The following is a 20,913-nucleotide window of genomic DNA, read 5'->3' on the forward strand; positions in this document are numbered from 1 at the left end:
CTCCCCTACCTCCCCACCCAGGTGATAGGGGACCCCCGGGGCAGGGGACCCCACAACTATCACTCAAGAGCCAGCTCAACCTGCTGCAGCTTTTCTAGGTTGGAGCGTGGGGGCTGGGAGCCAGGACGCCTGGGTTCCAGCCCCAGCTCTGGGAGGGGAGTGGGATCGAACTGGGGGGGCCAGGGGGAGGATTTGCAATGCTCACTGAAATGTTTATAAGCGTAGTGTCTGTTTAACAGCCTCCCAGCAACAGTGCGGGGGGATGGCTCATCCGGTGCTGGGATGCAGCCAGCTCTGGGGTGGGACAGCCGCACGCAGTCACTCAGTGCTTTGCGTTCTGATTAACGAGTGCCTGGGCTAGCACGCGCCTGGCACGAGGAATCAGGGCTGTAATTGGAATCTCTTCCCGCCGTAGGATCAGCAATAAAAATACTTTACAGGCTATTAAGTGCAGCAGGAACTGGTCAAATAGCAAGTTCTGTAAACAGCTCTCAGCTTGAAAGCACCGGCGCGTTCGGCCCCCGCTGCCAAGAGAAACCAGCGCAGCTGCCACAGCAGGAAAAGAAATAAATTGATCTATGAGCATTCGCCTGGAGCTGTATTTATCTGAGGTCTCCCGAGGGGAGGCAATGCCAGAGCGTGGCACGGGGGGCGCTGGGAATCCGGACTCTTGGTTTCTCCTCTATTCTGTCTTTCCCTAACCTGTGCCTCAGTTTCCTGCTATGGTGTGGGTGCGAGTGACTTAATGCCTGTAAGGGGTAGGGCAGCTGGGAATGCCTTGACGGACTCTGAGATGCAGGTGGGGCAGGTGGGGAACAGCTGCACACAACGCTGCATGGGGAGGTCTAGCTTGGTGCTGAGATGCAGCCACCTCTGGGGCAGGGCAGCCGGGGAACAGCCGCACATAACACCGCATGGGGACTCCTTGACCGACTACAAGATGCAGCCACCACTGGGGTGGGGAAGTTGGGGAACAGCTGCACATAACATCGTATGAGGATGGCTCACCCGGCGCTGAGATGCAGCTACCTCTGGGGCAGGGCAGCTGGGGAACAGCTGCACATAACACCGCTCGAGGATGGCTCGCTCAGTGCTGATATGCTGCTGGGGAACAGGGCTGGGGCAGGGCAGCTGGGGAACAGCTGCACACAACACTGCATGGGGAGGCCTAGCCTGGTGCTGAGATGCAGCCACCTCTGGGGCAGGGCAGCTGGGGAACAGCCACACATAACGCCGCATGGGGACAGCTCACTGGGCCTGAGATGCAGCCAGCTCGGTCATGAGATCATGCTGGGGGTTTCCTGCAGAAGCACTTCAGAGGGAGTAATTCGCTCTAGTGAGTTGACCTTGCCTTCCTGTGTGTCTCTAAAACCACGTTATCTCTCCCAGCGGAAATAGCACACAGTCACGGAAACAAGCAGAGCGATATGGATCTGGGGGGGAGTTCGCTCCTTGAGCTTTGTATCAGCTACCAAAATAACAGGCCTTGACAGCTGATGAGCTGACAGCAGCGGGGCTGGGAGCCAGGACTCCTGGGTTCTAGCCTCGGCTCTGGCGATAGGAGAAACCACTAGGTTGGCAGTTGGGTAAAAAGCGCCTATTGCACACGTGAATGCCATGCTATGCTGCTTTTCACTAACAAGGGGGGATCCAGCTGCTTTTAAAGGAGTCCCCAAGAAATGCGTCTAGCTCTGGGGCGGAGCAGCTGGGGAAGAGCCGCACAGCGACGCTGCACGGGGATGGCTCACCCAGCACCGAGATGCAGCCACCTCTGGGGCAGGGCAGCTAGGAAACCACCATGCAGGGATCGATGAGCGGCAGCTGCCTCTGAATCTCCTCCCAGGATGAGGGGGCGAGTCCCATTTATCGGGTGACCTTATGGGGCTGAGTGTCTGTCCTACTTGGGGGTCCCAGCTCCGGGTCCACACAGAGGAATCCACTCCCCGTGGGGGATAATCCAGCCGTGCCCCCGCCTCGGCGGCAGTTCTCTCCCTCTCAGTCGCTCCAGCTGGGGGGCACGAGGCAGAAGGGCCTGTGGGGCAGGGCGGCCCCCTGCGCCTCCCTGGGTTTTTATGGCTTTATGGCCCAGCCACGTAGCCAGGGGATGAAGCTGCCCTGGTTGAACAATTCCTTCTGGGCAATTTCATCCCACCTGGGAGGAGGCTGATCCACGCCCCCAGCGACCGCTGGCACCGCAGCTCGCCACGTCCCCGGGGCCAGGCCAGGCGGGAGCGCAGCTGTGGGGAGCTGAGCCAGAGAGGTAGGAGCTATGGGATGTGGCCATGAGGCAGGGATGGGGCGGGGTGGATCTAGGAGACACGGCCATGAGGCAGGAATCTGGGGGTGGATCTAAGGGACACAGGCAGGGACATGGAGGTGGATCTAGGGGATGCAGCGATGGGGCAGGGATATGGAGGTGGATCTCGGGGACACTGCCGTGGGGCAAAGATCATGGTGGATCGAGGGGATATGGCCATGGGGCAGGAATCTGGGGGTGGATCTAGGGGACACGGCCATGGGGCTGGGACTGGGAGTAGATCCAGGGTGTGTGATTGTGGGGCAGGAATGTGGAGGTGGATCTAGGGGACGTGGCCGTAGGGCGGGGAATGGGGGTGGTTCCAGGAGATGTAGCCATGGGGCAGGGATGGGAGTGGATCAAAGGGACATGGTCATGGGGCAAGGATGGGGGTGGTGGATCTAGGGGATGCGGCTGCGGGGCAAGGATGAGGAGGTGGATCTAGGCGACGCGGTCGTGAGACAGGGATCTGGGGTGTGGCTCTAGGGAACATGGGGCATGGATGGGGGTGGATCTAGGGGATGGACCGTGGGGCAGGGATCTGGGGTGTGGATCTAGGGGCGTGGGGCAGGGATGTGGGGGTGTATCTAGGGGGCAAGGTGCAGGGGGCTCATCCTTGTTATCATTCCAGCCCCAGCTGAGATGCCTCCCTCCTCCACCCCCCGCTGAGCCGGCACCATGGACCCGGTGGACACGCTGGCCCTGGCTGTCTACTCCGTCACCATCCTGCTGGGCTTGCCCGCCAACATCTTGGCGCTGTACATCTTCTACCGCCGCGCCCGCACCCGCCTCACCCCCAACCTCATCTACATGATCAACCTCTGCCTCTCGGACCTGGCCTTCGTCCTCATCCTGCCGCTCAAGATCCTGGAGGTCGTTCCGCCGGGCTGGTCCCCTCCGAGCTTCTTCTGCCCCCTCTACAGCCTGGCCCACTTCGGCACGCTCTACGCCAGCACCTGCTTCCTGACGGCGGTCAGTGCCGGGCGCTACCTGGGCGCCGCCTTCCCCATCCGCTACCAGCTCTACAAGAAGCCCCTTTACTCCTGCCTGGTCTGCGTGGCCATCTGGGCCCTGGTGGCCTTTCACGGCGTCCTGCTGCTCATCCTGGAATCTTCCCTGGGCACCAACGCCACCCTCTTTATGGGCAACGGCAGCGCCTGCTACCAGGAGTTCAGTCCAGAGCAGCTGGCCCTGCTGGCTCCGGTCCGCTTGGAGCTCTCCGTGGCCCTGTTTTTCCTGCCCTTGGTGATCACGGTCTTCTGCTACGCTGGCTGCATCCACGTCCTCGTCAAGTCCCGTCTCCACGAGCAGAAGAAGCGCCGGGCGGTGCGGCTGGCCGTGGCCACGCTCTCGGTCTTCGTGCTCTGCTTCGGCCCCTATAACCTGTCCCACGTGGTGGGCTACGCCCGCGGCGAAGACGTCTGGTGGCGCAGGGTGGCGCTGCTGCCCGGTGCCTGCAACGCCTTCCTAGACCCGCTCATCTTCTACTTCCTCTCCTCGGCCAGGGACGAGGGCCTGGCCTGGGTGTGGCGCTCGGTGGGGCAGCGTTGCAGCTCCTTCCGGCAGAAGATGACCATGGGTCACAAGGAGGCAGGCAAGGGGCAGCCTGAGAAGGGGGCTGCATCGCTGGGAAGTACGGGCCCGAAGGTGGGGAGCTCCAAGTGACCATGGGACAAGGAGACACCAAACTCTGTTGGGACGGGATTCGGGGAGATTGGCAACTTTGGATGGGCTGTGGGACCCAGCTGCTCATGAACCTTAAAAATTCCCCACTGGGCTGGGAGCCTCCAATCTTGGATAGGACGCAGGACCAAGGACCGGGAAATTCATGGTCTTTACAGAGTCTCCATGGGACTAGTAGTCTCCGACCTTGGATGGCACGTGAGTCCAAGAACCTGGCCTATCCGAGGGTCAGTACATATCCCCCTTAGGACAAGGAGGTGTCTGGTTTTGACAGGACTAGAGGGTGAGGTAGCCGTTTTCCACTGAGACAAGGGTGCATGGTCATGACCTTGACCATTGGTGGCCTTGAAAGACCCCTTAGGATGGGGACATCCCTGACTGGGCTGGGACGGGAGGTGAGGAGATGCCAGGCGGGGTGTGATGGCAGGGTCCAAATTTCTTGTGGTCATTTCATACCCCCATGGGACCGATTCTGCCGTGGGAGAATTGGATATAGAGGATGATCCAGACCCCCTCACCCCCATAGGGCGAAATAGACTGTATGGCTAACCCTGCTACTGGGGATATAGACTAAACTCCGTCCTGTAGGTCTGCATTGGGTGAGCCAGATTATGAGGTGTCACTGAGCAGTTATTCCCCAGCTGCCCCGCCCCAGAGGTGGCTGCATCTCAGCACCAGGTGAGCCACCCCTTGTGGCTGCTCCCCAGCTGCCCCGCCCCAGAGGTGGCTGCATTTTGCCACTGAGACCATGATTCCTACCCTTTGTGGATGGAAGGTGCTAGAGATATGTGCAAGGTAACTGGGAGATCTGTGTAACTTGGACGTAGAAATATTCCAAAACACAATTCAGTGGGAATCCTGTCAATGAAATCCCAGCTCCTGCAAGAATGTCCCAGGACTGATCAATGAGTTAGTAGGAACAGAGGCAATGAGGCCAGATCCCAGCTGGTGTCGATGGGCTGTAGCTCCATGGGAGTCAGTGGGGCCAGACCCCCAAGCTGGGGCCAATCGGGATCACCCAGGGGTCTCACCACTCCACCCAAGCGCTGACTCTTTTGCCCAGTGGCTGTAAATTGCATTCCACTAACGGATCCGTGTTGATTTAATAAATAAAGTTTTCCCAGCTCCAGTGGGGTCGTTATTATGAATATAATTATTGTAGCTATCATTCGACTGAGATCAGGGCCCGCTGAAACGGGTGTGCTGGACTCACAGCACAGTGCAGGGGCTGGGAGCCAGGACTCCTGGGTTCTATTCCCAGATCTGGGAGGGGAGTGGGGTCACCTGGGTTCTATTTCCAGCTATAAGAGGGGAGTGGTGCCTAGTGGTTAGAGCAGGGGGGCCTGGGAGCTATGACTCCTGGGTCCTATTCCCAACTGCCAGTGTGACCCTGGGCGAGTCCCTGCCTCGCTCTGTGCCTCAGGTTCCCTCTGTCTAAATGGGGAGAAGGGGCCAGCAGGAGGTGCAGCCGATGCAGCCTCTCCCTTCCTAGTTCTGATTGCTGCATTCGGCCCAGCTGCCCCTTGGCCTGGGTTCAGCGCTGCCCATCCAACACGCCTGGGCAGGCGAGACTCAATGACCAGGCACCCTCCAGTCTCCCCTCTGCCCACTAGGTGGCAGCAGATGAGAACTGTATTGCCCGGCCCCTTGGGCCTAGACCTCATTCCCGCTGCTGGGAGCTGTGCTGAGCTCAGCAGTTTTGCAGCTTGCCAGGAGGGGGCGGTGTGACGTTCCCCTCCGGGTTATCTGGACCCGTGGTCTGCTAGGTCACTCCAGTCCTTGCCTTTGGGAGCCAGCCTTACCCTGCTCTGCTGTGAGACCCCACTCCTGGGCTGTTCACGCACAGCCTCTGCCATGTCAGCTGCTCCTTGGAGTGTGCGACCGAATGATACTAGCCAACATCTCTGGTCCCAGACACAACCCTAGGAACCTCCGTCTTGCAGTGCCCAGTTACGCCCGCTGGACGCTGCAAGCTTCTGTATGCATCTGACTACATGCATCCGACGAAGTGGGGATTCACCCACGAAAGCTCATGCTCCAATACGTCTGTTAGTCTATAAGGTGCCACAGGACTCTTTGCAGCTTCTATAAGTTCGCCAATGTCACAAAGAAATTGATATGTCCCAGGCTTGTTATCCCAAGGGGAGCCTCTGACACGCTTCAAACCAAACGCACTGTTTCAGGCAGAACAAACAAGTAGATTTACGTGATTAGAAGTCAAAGCAGAACAAGTCAGATTTGGTCAAATGAAATAAAAGCAAAACACGCTCTAAGCTGCTCTTAACACTTTTGGTGCCCTTACAAACTGAGATGCCTCTCCCCACAGGCTGGCTGGGAGCTCTGCAGCCAGGCTCTCCCCTTTGATCAGCGCTTCAGTCGCTTGGTGCTGGTGTCTGTCGATGTAGGCGGAAGAGAGAGGAAGAGCCTGGCAAACGTCTCCCCCTTTTATCATGTCCCTTCTTCCCTCTTGGCTTTGCCCCCTCCCCCCCATTCAGAGTCAGGTGAGCATCACCTCATCGCCGGCCCAAACTGCCCCAAGGAAGGGGGGTGACTCCTTCGAGGGTCTAACAGATCCTTTGTTGCTGCCTAGGCCAGTGTCCTTTGTTCCCGTGAGGCTGGGCCGGGTTTGTCCCGTCCATGCCCTGATGAGGTGTGAACTGCCCCTCTGCTCTTGGGGAGTTTTTGCCTGGGCTTGTTTTAAGCCATGAAGACACATTTTCAGCCTCATAACTATATACATGAAATTATCACCTATAACACTGCAATAACATCACTATAACAATGCTCAGGGCATCACGAGCCTTCCGAAGACACCCAACAGGACACACTTTGCATTGGCTACCACACAATCATTTTATAAAGATGAACATGGAGGTGTAGGGGTTCCTCTGAGGTACAAAGCGTCACAGGAGGATCTGGACGAATCCACCCCCCTTCATGCCCCTCCCTCCCTTTGGTTCCACTTTAGGGCTCTGCAAAAGCAGAAGTTGCTTGAAACCGCCAGGCCTCCCTGTGGTTTGGAGGCGTGGCTGGAAATTGCTGCGAACCTGTGGGAGGGGGTGGTTGGGCACCTAGAAACTGTCCAGAGCAGAAACTGGGGTTCTTAGGAACTCCTACGAGGGGAAGCAAGGCTGGGTTCCTAGAAATTACGTGGTTGAGCCCTGGGCTTCCCTGAAATCACCACAGGGATGATTGGGCTCCCTCAAAACAATTACAGGGGGCTTGGGACTCCCTCAAAACTATCGGTTCTAGGCTCCAGGCTCCCTACAAACATGAGTTGTCTCTAGAAACTGTCAAGGGAGCTCAGGGCACCCTCGAAACTATTGTGGGTGGGCTCTGGGCTCCTTGAAACTGTCGCAGCTCCCCTGTAACTACCAGCTTGCCCCACCCTCAATTTCCCTCTTTGCCTAAGCCAGGGGTAGGCAACCTATGGCACGCGTGCCGAAGGCGGCACACAAGCTGATTTTCAGTGGCACTCACACTGCCCGGGTCCTGGCCACCGGTCCGGGGGGCTCTGCATTTTAATTTACTTTTAAATTAAGCTTCTTAAGCATTTTAAAAAACCTCATTTGCTTTACATACAAGAATAGTTTAGTTCTATATTATAGACTTATAGAAAGAGACCTTCTAAAAACATTAAAATGTATGACCGGCACGCGAAACCTTACATTAGAGTGAATAAATGAAGACTCGGCACAGCGCTTCTGAAAGGTTGCTGATCCCTAGCCTAAGCTTTGTAGCCAGCTGCAGTTGACAAGGGGTCAGAGTTTGGGGAGGAGGGAAGAGGGATAGGTGTTTGGCGAGGGGACTCCGGGGCCAGACACCTCAACTCTTCCCTGGTTGCTCAGGTCTTGCCTAGCGGCCCCACCCGCTGCTGTCTCTCCGGTACAGCCAACAAGCGCGGAGGGCGGTTTCCCAGGGCCCAGCGATGCTTCGTGACCCAGGACACTGGCAGGGGGAGGGAGAGTTGGTCTCTGAGCCACTAGAGCAAAACTAGAGGAAAAAGGCCCCGTGCCCCATTGCCTGCCCCCGCAAACCCGCCAGTCCACCGGCGTGGAGCCGGATGGGAGCCAGCACCCCCTGGAAGGGAAAGGCCCTGTGCCCCATACCCCACCACCTCGAAGCCTTCCAAGTTTGGGGTGCTCATCTCTTAGCTGCTTGCTGGGTTTCTGTGTAGTGCCTGGCAGTGGGCCCCAATTCTGGTTGGGGAGGGGGTCCATGCAGGCTCCAGAGCTTGGCTCCCAGCCGTCCGTCCTGTGCCCACTGGCTGGCCGGGCCGGGGTACTGGTGTGGGGGCTGATCCAGATCAGGACGGGTGAGGGTGTGAGACACTGCTCCAGTGAGTAGGAAAAGGAACCAGGAAAAGGACTTCGGTTCCTACAGCTCAGGGGAAGTGCCTTTTGTTAGAAAGGAGTGGGGACTGGGCGACGTGACCCCTGGGTTCTGTCTCCAACTCTGGCAGGTGAGTGGGGTCTAGTGGTTAGAGCAGGGAGGCTGGGAGTCAGGACCCCTGGGTCCTATCCCTGGCACTGGCAGGAGGGGGGGTCTCGGGATTGGAGCAGTGGAGGCTGTGTGCCTGGTCTCCTGGGTCCTATCCCCAGTTCTGGGAGGGGAGTGGGGTCTAGTGGTTGAACAGGCAGGTTCTCCCCTCTCAGGGGATGGGGAAGTTTCCCAGTGCAGATGTCAGTGGCAGCTACAGAGAACAGGGTGTCTATTTTGGTGCTCTGGTCACCTCTTCCTGCTCCACCTATGCTGCGTGAAGCATCGACACCTCGGTTTATTTTGGGCTCCAAAGTGTTGTCCCTATCAGCTGTCACATCGACCCCATCCTGGACAGGAGGCTGATTTACCCAGCCAGGGCCAGAGGAATGATCTGCTTTGCTCAGAGAACTAGTCTGGTAGAGAATCGGAGCTGGACATGGGGTAAGGACTGCACTGTGGTTATCTAGCTGTCTGTCTATCCCCAAACACCCGCCTCTATCCATCCCCTCGACCTATCCATCTCCATACACCGTATCTCTATATCTCTCCTGAGGAGATGGGCCCTGGTAGGTTTTTAGATCAGGGAGAGAGCTGTGAATGCTCAGAGGAGAGATGGGTGGGGAATGGGACATGGGGCCTTTTTCCCTCTATGGGGCACCAGTTCCAGTCTGGCCCCAGGGTGGGGGACGGGCTGGCTCCGGGCATGTTCTCCCCCACCAGGGCTCCATTCCTCATAACCCAGGGGCTGGCTCAGTGTGGTGGTTTCTCTGAGAGCTCAGGAGCCATCTGGGTGGCAGCTCCTGGCCCTGTGGTCACAGGGCATCTGTCTACCCTCTGTCTGGACTCAACCACTAAGCCCCACAGCCCCAGAGGGCTCCCCAGACACTGCCGCGGGAGCATGGCACTCACTCGGCCCACACAGAATGCTGGGAGCCTCTGCCCATTGCTCTTTGTCTGGCAGGGCCATTACCCCGGGGACAGGTGTGGCTGTGGTGGAGTCCTGGCTCCCAGCCCCTCTGCTTTAACCACTAAACCCCACTCCTCTCCCAGAGCTGGGGAGAGAACCCAGGAGTCCTGGTTCCCAGCCCCTCTGCTTTAACCACTAAACCCCACTCCTCTCCCAGAGCTGGAGAGAGAACCCAGGAGACCTGGTTCCCAGCCCCTCTGCTTTAACCACTAAACCCCACTCCTCTCCCAGAGCTGGAGAGAGAACCCAGGAGACCTGGTTCCCAGCCCCTCTGCTTTAACCACTAAACCCCACTCCTCTCCCAGAGCTGGGCACAGAACCCAGGAGTCCTGGTTCCCAGCCCCTCTGCTTTAACCACTAAACCCCACCCAGCCTCCCCTGCTCTAACCACTAGACTCCATTCCCCTCAGAGAACTGGGAATAGACCCCAGGGGTCCTGAGTAACCAGAGCCCCCTATAGGTGAGACATAGGAAGGTGGAACACGTTGTCCCTGCCATAATGTGACTGGGAGAGACATCAAGCTGTTGGCCAGGAGGATTTATAGCAGTTCTTGGGGAACAGTAACAGTTTCGCTCCAGGCCGGGAACAATGTAAACATCTTAGAGTGCTGGAGCGGAGATGAATCCTAGAATCATAGAATATCCGGGTTGGAAGGGACCTCAGGAGGTATCTAGTCCAACCCCCTGCTCAAAGCAGGACCAATCCCCAACTAAATCCCCAATCAAGACGGGATGAGGTGCTGTGGGGTGCTGGGCCCAGGGGCTCACTGCCTCAGAGAGGGAGTGATCCGTCACCGATGGCCGGACCCCCAGCGTGGGGTCCTGGATCGGGCGCTGCTCAGAGTGGGACTGGATGACTGTAATGGTCCCTTTGGGCCTTGGAATCTATGAATCTATGATCTTTTCCCCCAGTGAGATAAAAGGGGGCGGGGGAATGAAAATGTTTTTATTTCCCCACTTTCACTCACTGTTGTAATTTTCCTATCCTCTTTTCTGAGGTGGGGAAATTACAAAAAAAAAAGGGGGGGGCAGAGACTGAGACAAAGTGTGGGTGTGGGTTTGGGGTTTTTGCTCCCAAATTCTTGGAAAAAACTTTCAAAACTGTCACTCAGAAAACGAAGGGTTCTGAGTGGAAGGGAGTGAGGTCAGTGCTTTTGAAAGTTTCCCACCAAATGGAATGATGAGTAATAGTCTTATCTGTACTGTGGTAGGCTCGATGGGCCGCCAGGCATGGCACAGGACCCCATTGTGCTAGGTGCTGTACATTATATTAGTGCTATTTATTAGGTGCATTATGGTAGCTCCCAAGAGCCCTAATGATGGACCAAGACCCCATTGTGTCAGGTGCTGTATGTTATTAGCGCTGTGCACCCAGGCACCCCAGCCCTGGCCCAGGACCCCCATGCGCCAGGCGCTGTATGTTATTAGTGCTATTTTGATGCATTACAGTATCACCCAGGTGCCCCGAGAGCCCCCTGCACCAGGAACTGCACAGACAGAGCGAAGAGCTGCCCCTCGGCCCCAGGGAGTTTGTCTAAGGCAGAGGTTCTCAAACTGGGGGTCGGGACCCCTCAGGGGGTTGCGAGGTTATTACATGGAGAGTCGCAAGCTGTCAACCTACACTCCAAACCCTGCTTTGCCTCCAGCATTTATAATGGTGTTCAATATATTAAAAAGTGTTTTAATCTGGGTCGCACTCAGAGGCTTGCTGTGTGAAAGTGATCACCAGTAAAAAAGTTTGAGAACCACTGGTCTAAGGACTGGTCTCGAAGGGGGCTCACTAACCCCACCTGTCTCTCCTTTCTCTGCAGTGAATGAGCCTTGCGGGAACCCTGCCTTCACCCCTACCCCAAGGCCTAGTAGGCCCCGGTGGCTACTGGCAATCTGGCCCTGCCTCCAGCCCCACCTCCAGCCCTGTCTCAAGGCCTAGTGTGTCCCCCGTTGCTATTGGCAACCCAGATCCATCTCCATCCCCATCCCTGGTGGGTCCCCCATTGCTATTAGCCACCCCGAGCCACCTCCATCCCCATCGCAAGGCCTAGTGTGTCCCCCGTTGCTATTGGCAACCCAGATCCATCTCCATCCCCATCCCTGGTGGGTCCCCCATTGCTATTAGCCACCCCGAGCCACCTCCATCCCCATCGCAAGGCCTAGTGTGTCCCCCGTTGCTATTGGCAACCCATCTCCATCTCCATCCCCATCCCCATCCCAAAGCCTGGTGGATCCCCCATTGCTATTAGCCACCCCGAGCCACCTCCATCCCCATCGCAAGGCCTAGTGTGCCCCCCGTTGCTATTGGCAACCCAGATCCATCTCCATCCCCATCCCAAGGCCTAGTGGATCCCTGGTTGCTATTGTCAATCCAGCCCCTGCCACCCCCTTCTTCCCACCATGCCTTCCATCAGCAGCCCCCAGCTCTCCCTGGCCGTCTACACGGTGACCTTCGTGACAGGCCTGCCCCTTAACCTGCTGGCCTTCTGCGTCTTCGTGGTGAAGGCCCGCCGGCGCCTGCTGCCAGCCGACGTCCTGCTCCTCAACCTGACGGTGTCCGACCTGGTGCTGCTGGCCTTCCTGCCCATCCGCATCGCCGAGGCCTCCTGGGGGATGAAGTGGAAGATGCCAGATTTCCTCTGCCCCTTCTTCGGCCTCCTCTTCTTCAGCAGCATCTACCTCACCACCCTCTCGCTCACTGGCGTCAGTGTTGACCGCTACCTCAGCGTGGCCTTCCCCCTCCGCTACAAGGCGAGGCGCCGGCCGTCCTATGCCATGGTGGCCGTGGCCTTGTTCTGGGTGGCTGCTTTCTCCCACTGCAGCGTGGTCTACGTAGTCCAGTACCAGGCCAGGGGCAATGACACAGCGGGCAACCTCACCCGCTGCTACGCCACCTTCACTGACCACCAGCTGGCGGTTCTGCTGCCCGTCCGCCTGGAGATGTTCTTGGTCCTCTTCTGCCTTCCGCTGGGCATCACCGCCTTCTGCTACACCAGATTCATCATCATCATACGCTCCCTGCCACTGGTGAGCCCCAGGAGGAAGCGCCGGGCCATCGGGCTGGTGGCAGCTACATTTCTCCTCTTCCTGGTCTGCTTCACCCCCTTCAACATCTCCCACGTGGTGGGCTACGTGGAAAATAAGAGCCCAGAGTGGAGAGGCTACGTCCTGCTCCTCAGCACTTTCAACGCCAGCTTAGACCCCATCATCTTCTACTTCTCCTCCTCATCTTTCCAGAAGATCTGCCTGGAGTGTCTGCAGGCCACCTGGGAGAAGCTCCAGCTCGGCCGGCTCTGCCCTGGGGTCTGGATGGAGGCCACGGAGAACGTGGCCACGGAGGATTCACAGATGGTGCAGTGAGATGGATGGGGTGGGGACCACAGTTCCACCTCCACCAGGTCTAGGCTGTATTATGGTTCCTGCCAGCCCTGAACTGAAGGCTGAGAAGGAATATTCCCAAACGAGGGTTTGTCTACGCTTGCAAGTTATTTCAGGTTTGGTGTTTCCACTTTAATCAGGGATAACTCTCCCAAAGCTACGTGTGAACACTGGCTTGCACCGGCTTAAGCAACTTCCCTTTTGAGTCATTGCATCCACACAGCCCCGCTGGCCACGCACTTTCCAAATAAACACACAGCCTTCCAGGAAAGCATCTCTTGCTGCAACCTCCCGCCACTCGCCTCTATGCATCCTGGAATTTCACGTGTTGTGGGATGCCCCTAGAATTCTGGGACTGACGGGTCCTCTGGTTTGGCTTTGGCAAGCCAGCCCCACTTCCAAACCTCTGGCTATGGGGCAGCGTTCTGGGCACCAGGATCCTGGTGGTCAGTAATACAAACAGGCAGATGCACGTGTACTGCCCATCATAGAGCCGGATGGCGCTGGAAACAGCCACAATGATACGGATAAGAGAGGAAATCAAGCAGCTAGTTTGTGTCCATGGGCTCCCAGGAGTGACTTCTCTTGGTGGGACCACTTCTGGGCTCAGTCAGCTAGCGCCGACCAGTGGGACAGGACCACCCATCCTGTGGTGAGCAGCAGTGGGGTGGCAGCACTTCAGGGAGATAGGCCAGGCCCCCAGAGATCTGCGCAGAGCTCACCCCGGAGCTGCAGGGGTGCAATAGCAACAGGAGAGCTCCCCTCAGCATGGAGAAGCATGTGGCTCTCGTCATCTGGAAATTTGTCACCCACAATTGCTCCTGGTCAGGACCTAGCCCGTTCGGGGTTGGTAGATAAACCATGGGGCGGTTGTCATGGAGGTGCATGCTGCTTCCAGGAGGGTGATGCTCAGGAGATTGCTGGTGGAGGGGCACGCTGAGGGTTCCTGAAATGGGGGCATTGATGGGACCCATCTGCCTATTCTTTGCTCTCCACGCCAGGCCTCAGAGTTCATCAACAAGACGGGGTCTCTCCATGGTGCTCTAAGACCCGGCTGATCTCCACGGCTGGCTGGAGGCAGGAGATTTAGAAAGTCAGCCCAGCTTCTTGCAATTAGCAATGGACCACGGCCAGGAAGGGTGGTGTGACTTCAACTGTCCTTCCAGAAGACCAGCTTCTCTGCTCCCCCAGCTGATGGGACCTGTCACTGGACAGCCCTGACTGCAGAAAGGAGTCCACCCCGTGTAGCTGCAGCGCGCCAGCGGAGCGTGCACCGGGATGGTGGAGGCGTCTCGAGGCTGCTGAGCAATATCTGCCTCGTGTCCCAGCTGCTCGGCTGTGTTTAGCACAACAGCTGAGGGCTTCGCCTGTGGCCCGTGGAACGTTACGAGTGGCCCCAGAGACGCCCTCTGCTCAGGGGCCTTGGTCTCGGTCTCTCCCCGGGTCTCTCCCTGGGGCACAGGGTTTAGTCTAGTCCAACTGGAGTCTTTGGGCTTCTCATGGGGTGGAGGGGGCCCTTTCAAGGGACCAGTGACATGGCCAATCTGCCTCCCGAGATGGTGGAGCGAAACCTCACGCAATGGGGCCCTTTGCTCACGAGGACCTTTGTGCAATGTTATGAGATTTTCCCCAGCGGGCTCGTAAAGAAATAATAAACCCCAGTGTCACTAACAAAAAATCCCATTAGCAGAACATAACCCCGGCTGGGCTGATGTCCAACGTGAGGTGGAACCAGTTCTCCGTGTCTTGGGGCAGGAAGGAGGGGGGTCTGTTTCTCAGAACTAGGCAAGGGAAGGGGGGCCATGGCGAGCTCAGCATTGGGGTTCTTGCATGTAGCCCCCCGCTATGTCCCCCAGCGGGTCTGCCTTGCCTCCTGTCACAGCGAGCAGCTGGGCGCTGGGCACCCACCCCAGCCCCCTGGGGTAATAGCAAAGGCGGGGAGAGACGTGAGCTCTCCAGGAGAAGATTGAGGCCTAATGCATTAGAGCAGGTGGGGCTGGGAGCTGGGATAGAAAAGGGGAAAGGAGGGAGGTGCCCCTCCCTCAGGCACCAGCTGGCTAAATGCTCCCCACCCCACCCCTCATGATTCCCCATTCCCCACTCCCCCAGAGCCAGCCAGTCCTTGCCCTGGGGCCGGATTGGGCCAAGCGCCCCCTAGGGGAAATCTGTGGAAATGTTGTGGGCAGAAGCTTGTAGCTCTGTCTGATTTTCCAGAAGTTTGGGTGCTGAGGGTTGTACAAAGGCCCCATATCAGCCCTGACCAGAGAGTCCCTGCACTGGGTGCAGCATGAGCTCTGACAGCTGCTGTGGGCAGCCATTTCCTCCTGTCTCGCCGAGGGCAGAACCCGTCTGGCCTAACTTCCCTGCAGCTAATGGGGCAACCAACCACCATGGGGCAGGCAGGATTTGGCTCCTCTGCTTGGGGTCTATTGATTGGAGCTGCTGGGGTGGGGTGGGGTGGGGCTGGGAGCCAAGACTCCTGGGTTTTCTCCCCAGCTCTGAGAGCGGAGTAGGGTCTAGTGGTTAGAGCCAGGGGAGGGCTGGGAGCCCAGACTCCTGGGCCAAGGGCTATCATGGCAAAAGAGCACAGGGTGGGTCCATAGATGCCAAGCGTGAACCCTGCAGTGCTAAACGCCCCCATCTGTAACCTGTCTCCCCTCTGGAAGGACGGGTGAGGCAGCCCGTGGCACTCCCACATGAACGTCCGTCTGTCTCAACAGCACCGATGCTATCAGAACTATGCAAATAGTAACTGATGCGGCTCCACCCTAGGGAGGGAGGACACTGGACCCAGAGCCCTGCATGAGCCTGGGGGTGAAGGTCTGCATTCTTGGGGCTCATTCATCCCTCCCCAAAGCAAGGCCACGGGCATGGGGGGCTGAGGCTGGGGACCCCATCCCCTCACCCAGCCCCCCTGGCCAAGATGCCTTGGGATGGCTTGCAAAGCCTTGGGACGTCTCATTGTTTTCCTGGCACTGGCTCATCAAACTGATGGAGCCGATTTTCACCAAGGGGGATCTGGCTCCATTGACTCCAATGGAGCTACGGCGATTGACCCCAGCTGGGATCTGGCCCCATTGCCTCTGTCTTTAGCAGTCAGTCAAGATTCCCTCCCACTCAGCTGTGGCCACTGTTCGTGTCTCGGTGCTCTGTGCAGGCTTTTTATGAGCCTGGAGCCTGAGCGAAGAAATATGAACTCGGATTTGTTTGTTTATTTAATATCGTGCTTCTGAAAGATGCTGCAGAAATAACCCTAAATTCAGCACAGCCTCTCCTCCATGCCCTGTGGTAGAACCACTAGACCCCACTACCCTCCTGGAATAGGGGAGACAACCCAGAAATCCTGGCTCCCAGCCCCCATCCCCACTCTAACCATTAGACCCCTCCTCCACCGCTTGAACTGAGGATACAACCCAGGAGTCCTGGCTCCCAGCCCGCCCTGCTCTAACTGCTAGATTCCACTCCCATTCCCAGGAATATAACCCAGGAGTCCTCGCCCACAGCAGGGTGCAGTAACCAGGTGAGGGGGGGGGGGGACACCACACCCTCTCAAGGATGTGCCAAGTCACACCTCCCGCAAGGCACGAGGAAGTAACGATTGCATCTCTCATCTTTTCTGCATGGATTTCCAAGCAGAGGGACCAGTGGGGTTTTCTGGGGCACAGCCACAGACACAGCGTAACCTGCCACCTGGGCTACACAAAACTTGCTCCCCAGCCGGGACGCAGGAGACCAGCCACCAGCTCGTCCCTGACACATCACTTGGGGTGGCTCCCAGCCCGGACACCTGGGTTCCAGCCCTTCTGCAGGCTCTCAGCGCACTGGCTGCTGGAAAGGAGGTGAGGATGGGCTCTTTAGCTGCCTGGGTCAGGGCTTGTAAGGAGGGGAGTGGGGTCTAGTGTTTAGAGCAGGGGTTGTGGCTGGGATTCAGGACTCCTGGGTTCTATCACTGACCCTGGAAGAAGACTGGGTTAGAGGAGAGAGACCAGAGAAAGGACTGGAGAGCTGGATTCCTTTCCCAGCTCTGGGAGGTGAGTGGGGTCTACTGGTTAAAGCCCGGGCAGTGCAAGTCAGGACGCCTGGGTTCTGCTCCCAGCCTTCATGGGTGTGTATTTGCCTTTACCAGGCATGCCCAAGCCTCTGTGCAAAGTTTAATTTTGCTTTTGCAAAATCAAAAAACAAACAAGCAACAAAGTAAAAGGGAGATTGCTGGCTCAGCATTCTAGCTCCAATGTGGGAGAGGAGTGGGGTGCACTGGTTAAAACAGTGGGGGCTGGAAGTCAGGAGTCCTGGGTTCTAGCCCCTGGCAAGGAGTGGGGTCTAGTCATTAATATAGGGTGCAGCGAGTCAGGACTCCTGGGTTCCTTCCCCAGTATGGCCATCTCCTCTCCCTGCTCTGTCTGTTCTTCCACTGGTCAAATGGCGGTGAAGGTTTGTGACTTACTTTTTCAACACACTCACCCAGCACTGGGCGATCAGGGCTGAGCGAAGCTGACCTGCAGAGGGGGCCGGGAAGATGGAAATTTGTCTAGCTCAGCTGAGTAAGTGCATGGTGGGGACAGGGAGAGGAGAACCCCAAGACAGGAGAACACAACAGTCCACATATGGGGGGCACCCAGCACTGGGATGGGGAGGTGCCAGTCAGGATGTGGGGTGTGGTCATTCCATCCCCCAAAGAATGGGTCCCCCACTCATAGAGACTCAAGGGGATGATTCCTTCCTCCCCAGAAGTGGCTGCATTACCAAGGGTTCTGGGAATGGAACCATCAGGTCCGATCCGCCACATCTGAGCAGCCAGACAGGCTGGGAGGGAAAGTGGGTTTTCCTCCATTAGGGAGAGGGGAGAAACTGATGGTTTCTAACTGCAGGAGGGCATGACTCTTGGAGAGACGTGCTGGCTGGTGTATACACTCAGCCCTGTTCCTAGAATCATAGAATATTAGGGTTGGAAGAGACCTCAGGAGGTCATCTAGTCCAACCCCCTGCTCAAAGCGGGACCAACACCAACTAAATCATCCCAGCCAGGGCTTTGTCAAGATGGGCCTTAAAAACCTCTAAGGATGGAGATTCCACCACCTCCCTAGGGAACCCATTCCAATGCTTTACCACCCTTCTAGTGAAACAGTGTATCCTAATATCTGACCTAGACTTCCCCCACTGCAACCATTGCTCCTTGTTCTGTCATCTGCCACCACTGAGAACAGCTGAGCTCCATCCCCTTTAGAACTCCTCTTCAGGTAGTTAACGGCTGCTATCAAATCCCCCCTCACTCTTCTCTTCTGCAGACTAAATAACCCCAGTTCCCTCAGCCTTTCCTCATAAATCATGTGCCCCAGCCACCTAATCATTTTCGTTGCCCTCCACTGGGCTCTCTCCAGTTTGTCCACATCCCTTCTGTAGTGGGGGGACCAAAACTGGACGCAATACTCCAGATTTGGCCTCACCAGTGTTAAATAGAGGGGAATAATCGCTTCCCTCGATCTGCTGGCAGTGCTCCTACTAATACAGCCCAATATGCTGTTGGCCTTCTTGGCAACGAGGGCACATTGCTGACTCATATCCAGCTTATCGTCCACTGTAATCTCCAAGTCCTTTTCTGCAGAACTGCTGCTTAGCCAGTTGGTCCCCAGCCTGTAGGAGTCCATGAGATTCTTCCGTCCTAAGTGCAGGACTCTGCACTTGTCCTTGTTGAACCTCATCAGATTTCCTTTGGCCCAATCCTCCAATTTGTTGAGGTCACTCTGGACCCTGTCCCTACCCTCCATCGTATCTACCTCTGCCCCAGCTTAGTGTCATCTGCGAACTTGCTGAGGGTGCATCCATCCCATCATCCAGATCATTAATAAAGATGTTGACCAAAATCAGCCTCAGGACTGACCCTTGGGGCACTCCGCTTGATCCCAGCTGCCACCTAGACATCGAGCTGTTGATCACTACCTGCTGAGCCCGACAATCTAGCCAGCTTTCTATCCGCCTTATAGTCCAGGAAAACCCAGGAACCCTGGCTCCCAGCCCCTTGCTCTGATCACTAGACCTCACTCCCCACCCAGAGCCAACGATAGAACCCAGGAGTTCTGACTCCTGGCCCCCTGCTCTAACCCACTAGCCCCACCGTGATTGGTGGAGAAGCGAGGGACTGGCCGGGCTCAGACAATGGTTTACTTTACGGTAGAGGCTTATCAACGTCTCCTATTCCAAACTCGGGGGGGGGGGGAGTGTGGGCTAGTGGTTAGAGCAGTCAGGGGCTAGGAGCCAGGACTCCTGGGTTCTCTCCCCAGCTCTGGGAGAGGAGTGGGGTCTAGTGGAACTATTTTTATCACAAAATCAGAGATTGAACCCAGGAGTCCTGGCTCCCAGTCCCCCACCCACCACTAGACATCACTTCCTTCCACCTTCGATGATATTTATGAAAATTTCCCTCTGAGTAACAACCACTTCCCTGTTGTTCAGGGTGCCTGCTTGGCCCGCTCCCTGCAGCCCATCCCTGTGTGTTTGCTCACAGGATCTCATGCATCCCAGACTCTCTGTTCTCTCTCTGGTGCTGCCCCCGAACCCCTCTGTGCCCGCTGCTGGCTAAACAGGAAACTGAGCTAAATAAATACAGGAGCCGGCTACATAAATTCTGGGCTTTTATGTCTAGTGTCAGCTAATGGAACGGGAGCCCGGGGCTATGGGTAAGGAGGGGAGGGGCATCTAAGAGTTAGTGCAGAGGGTCTAGGAGGACGACTCCTGGTATTCTCCCAGCTCAGGGAGGGAAGTGGGATCTAGTGAATTAGGACTGGAGCCAGGACTCCTGGGTTCTATCCGCAGGCCTAGGAGGGTGTGACAGGATCCCTGGGGTGCAACCTGGAACTCAGATACCCCTGAGTTCTCTGCCCTGCCAGTCTGGGCTCCCACTCACTCTGTGATGCGGCGACAAGCTACAAACCTCTGGCAGGTACTAGACTTACACAGCCATCCCCAGGTAAGGACACACCCAGCCGAGTTACATGAAATGCTGCCCTCAGCCACTCATGAGCTAAAACCAGAGAGGCTCCAGGCAATTCTCCCCAGCCTAGGACCCTGGAGCTGTACCATGCTGCATTGGTTAGAAGCCTGAGCAGTGTAAGTTCTTTGCCCAGTGCATCCCCCTTCCCCTGGGCCTCTCCGTGTGGAGAGGACATGCACGCGCCTTTTGTTACCTGAGCTAAGATTTCCGAGCATTTCAAGCAAAATTCATGGTTTTAGATAACCTATAACACAGATTTATTAACTGCGGATAGAGAGAGTTTAAGTGATTATAAGTGGTAGGCACAAAAGTTAGAGATAGTTACCAAAGAAAATAAAATAAACGTGCAATCTGAATCTTCAACCTCTAAGACACTAGGCAGTATTTAGATCTAGCCGTTTTCTCCACTCAATGGATGTTACAGTTCACAATACACAGGTTTCTCCCTTGTCTCCTCTGCTGAAGTTCTCTCTCTTCTCAGCGACCTTGTTGCTTGCAGCGTAGGTGAGGGAGGAGAAGAGGCCAAGCCATGCAGCCTCCGTCCCTTAATACCCAGACCCATCCTGGTGGGCTTTGCTGAGCCACAGTGATCAAGGAAATCCCGCATTGTGTGGTGCTTGTGCAACTGTCATTGAATTGTAAATCCCTTGATTGCAACTCCCCTGTTGATGAATGGCTGGTGAATGACCACGTGGGCGGAGGTCACCACCCTTGTAGGAAGGACTCTCAAACTTAAAACATATTTCACTGACAACCAGACAGCAAAATATTATAACTTCATTCACACTAAATATACATATATTTGGACAGAACAATGGGGTTCAGCAGATCATGACCTTTCATATGATATCTCACATGCATGCTTTGTATCACACGTAACATAATCATGTGACATTTGTGAATATGGGTTTCCAGGGTGTTTCTTTGGGGTACAGAATGCCACAGAGGGGAGTGGGACCTAATGGGTTGGAGTAGGAGGGGGCTGGCTATCAGGACTTCTGGGTTCTATCCCCAGTGCTGGGAGGGGAGTGGTATCTAGTGGTTTGGAGGAGGAGGGGGCTGGCTACCAGGACTCCTGGCTTTCTTCTGCAGCTGATGAGCCTGTTCTCCTTTGAAGGAGCCGAGAAG

At 56.5% G+C, this 20,913-nt stretch overlaps 2 protein-coding genes across 2 annotated transcripts; both read left to right on the forward strand.

Moving 5' to 3' along the window:
• The first annotated feature begins 2,974 nt into the window (after positions 1-2,974).
• LOC120390554 (free fatty acid receptor 1-like) lies at positions 2,975-3,961 on the forward strand. The gene has a single exon (XM_039513285.1). The coding sequence runs from the start codon at positions 2,975-2,977 to the stop codon at positions 3,959-3,961; it is 987 nt and encodes a 328-aa protein (XP_039369219.1).
• Positions 3,962-11,819: 7,858 nt separating this feature from the next.
• LOC120390555 (free fatty acid receptor 3-like) lies at positions 11,820-12,875 on the forward strand. Its single transcript, XM_039513286.1, has one exon. The coding sequence runs from the start codon at positions 11,820-11,822 to the stop codon at positions 12,777-12,779; it is 960 nt and encodes a 319-aa protein (XP_039369220.1). The 3' UTR covers positions 12,780-12,875.
• Positions 12,876-20,913: the final 8,038 nt, after the last annotated feature.

This window comes from Mauremys reevesii, linkage group 24, assembly GCF_016161935.1.
Source record: "Mauremys reevesii isolate NIE-2019 linkage group 24, ASM1616193v1, whole genome shotgun sequence".
Classification (NCBI taxonomy): Eukaryota; Metazoa; Chordata; order Testudines; family Geoemydidae; genus Mauremys; species Mauremys reevesii.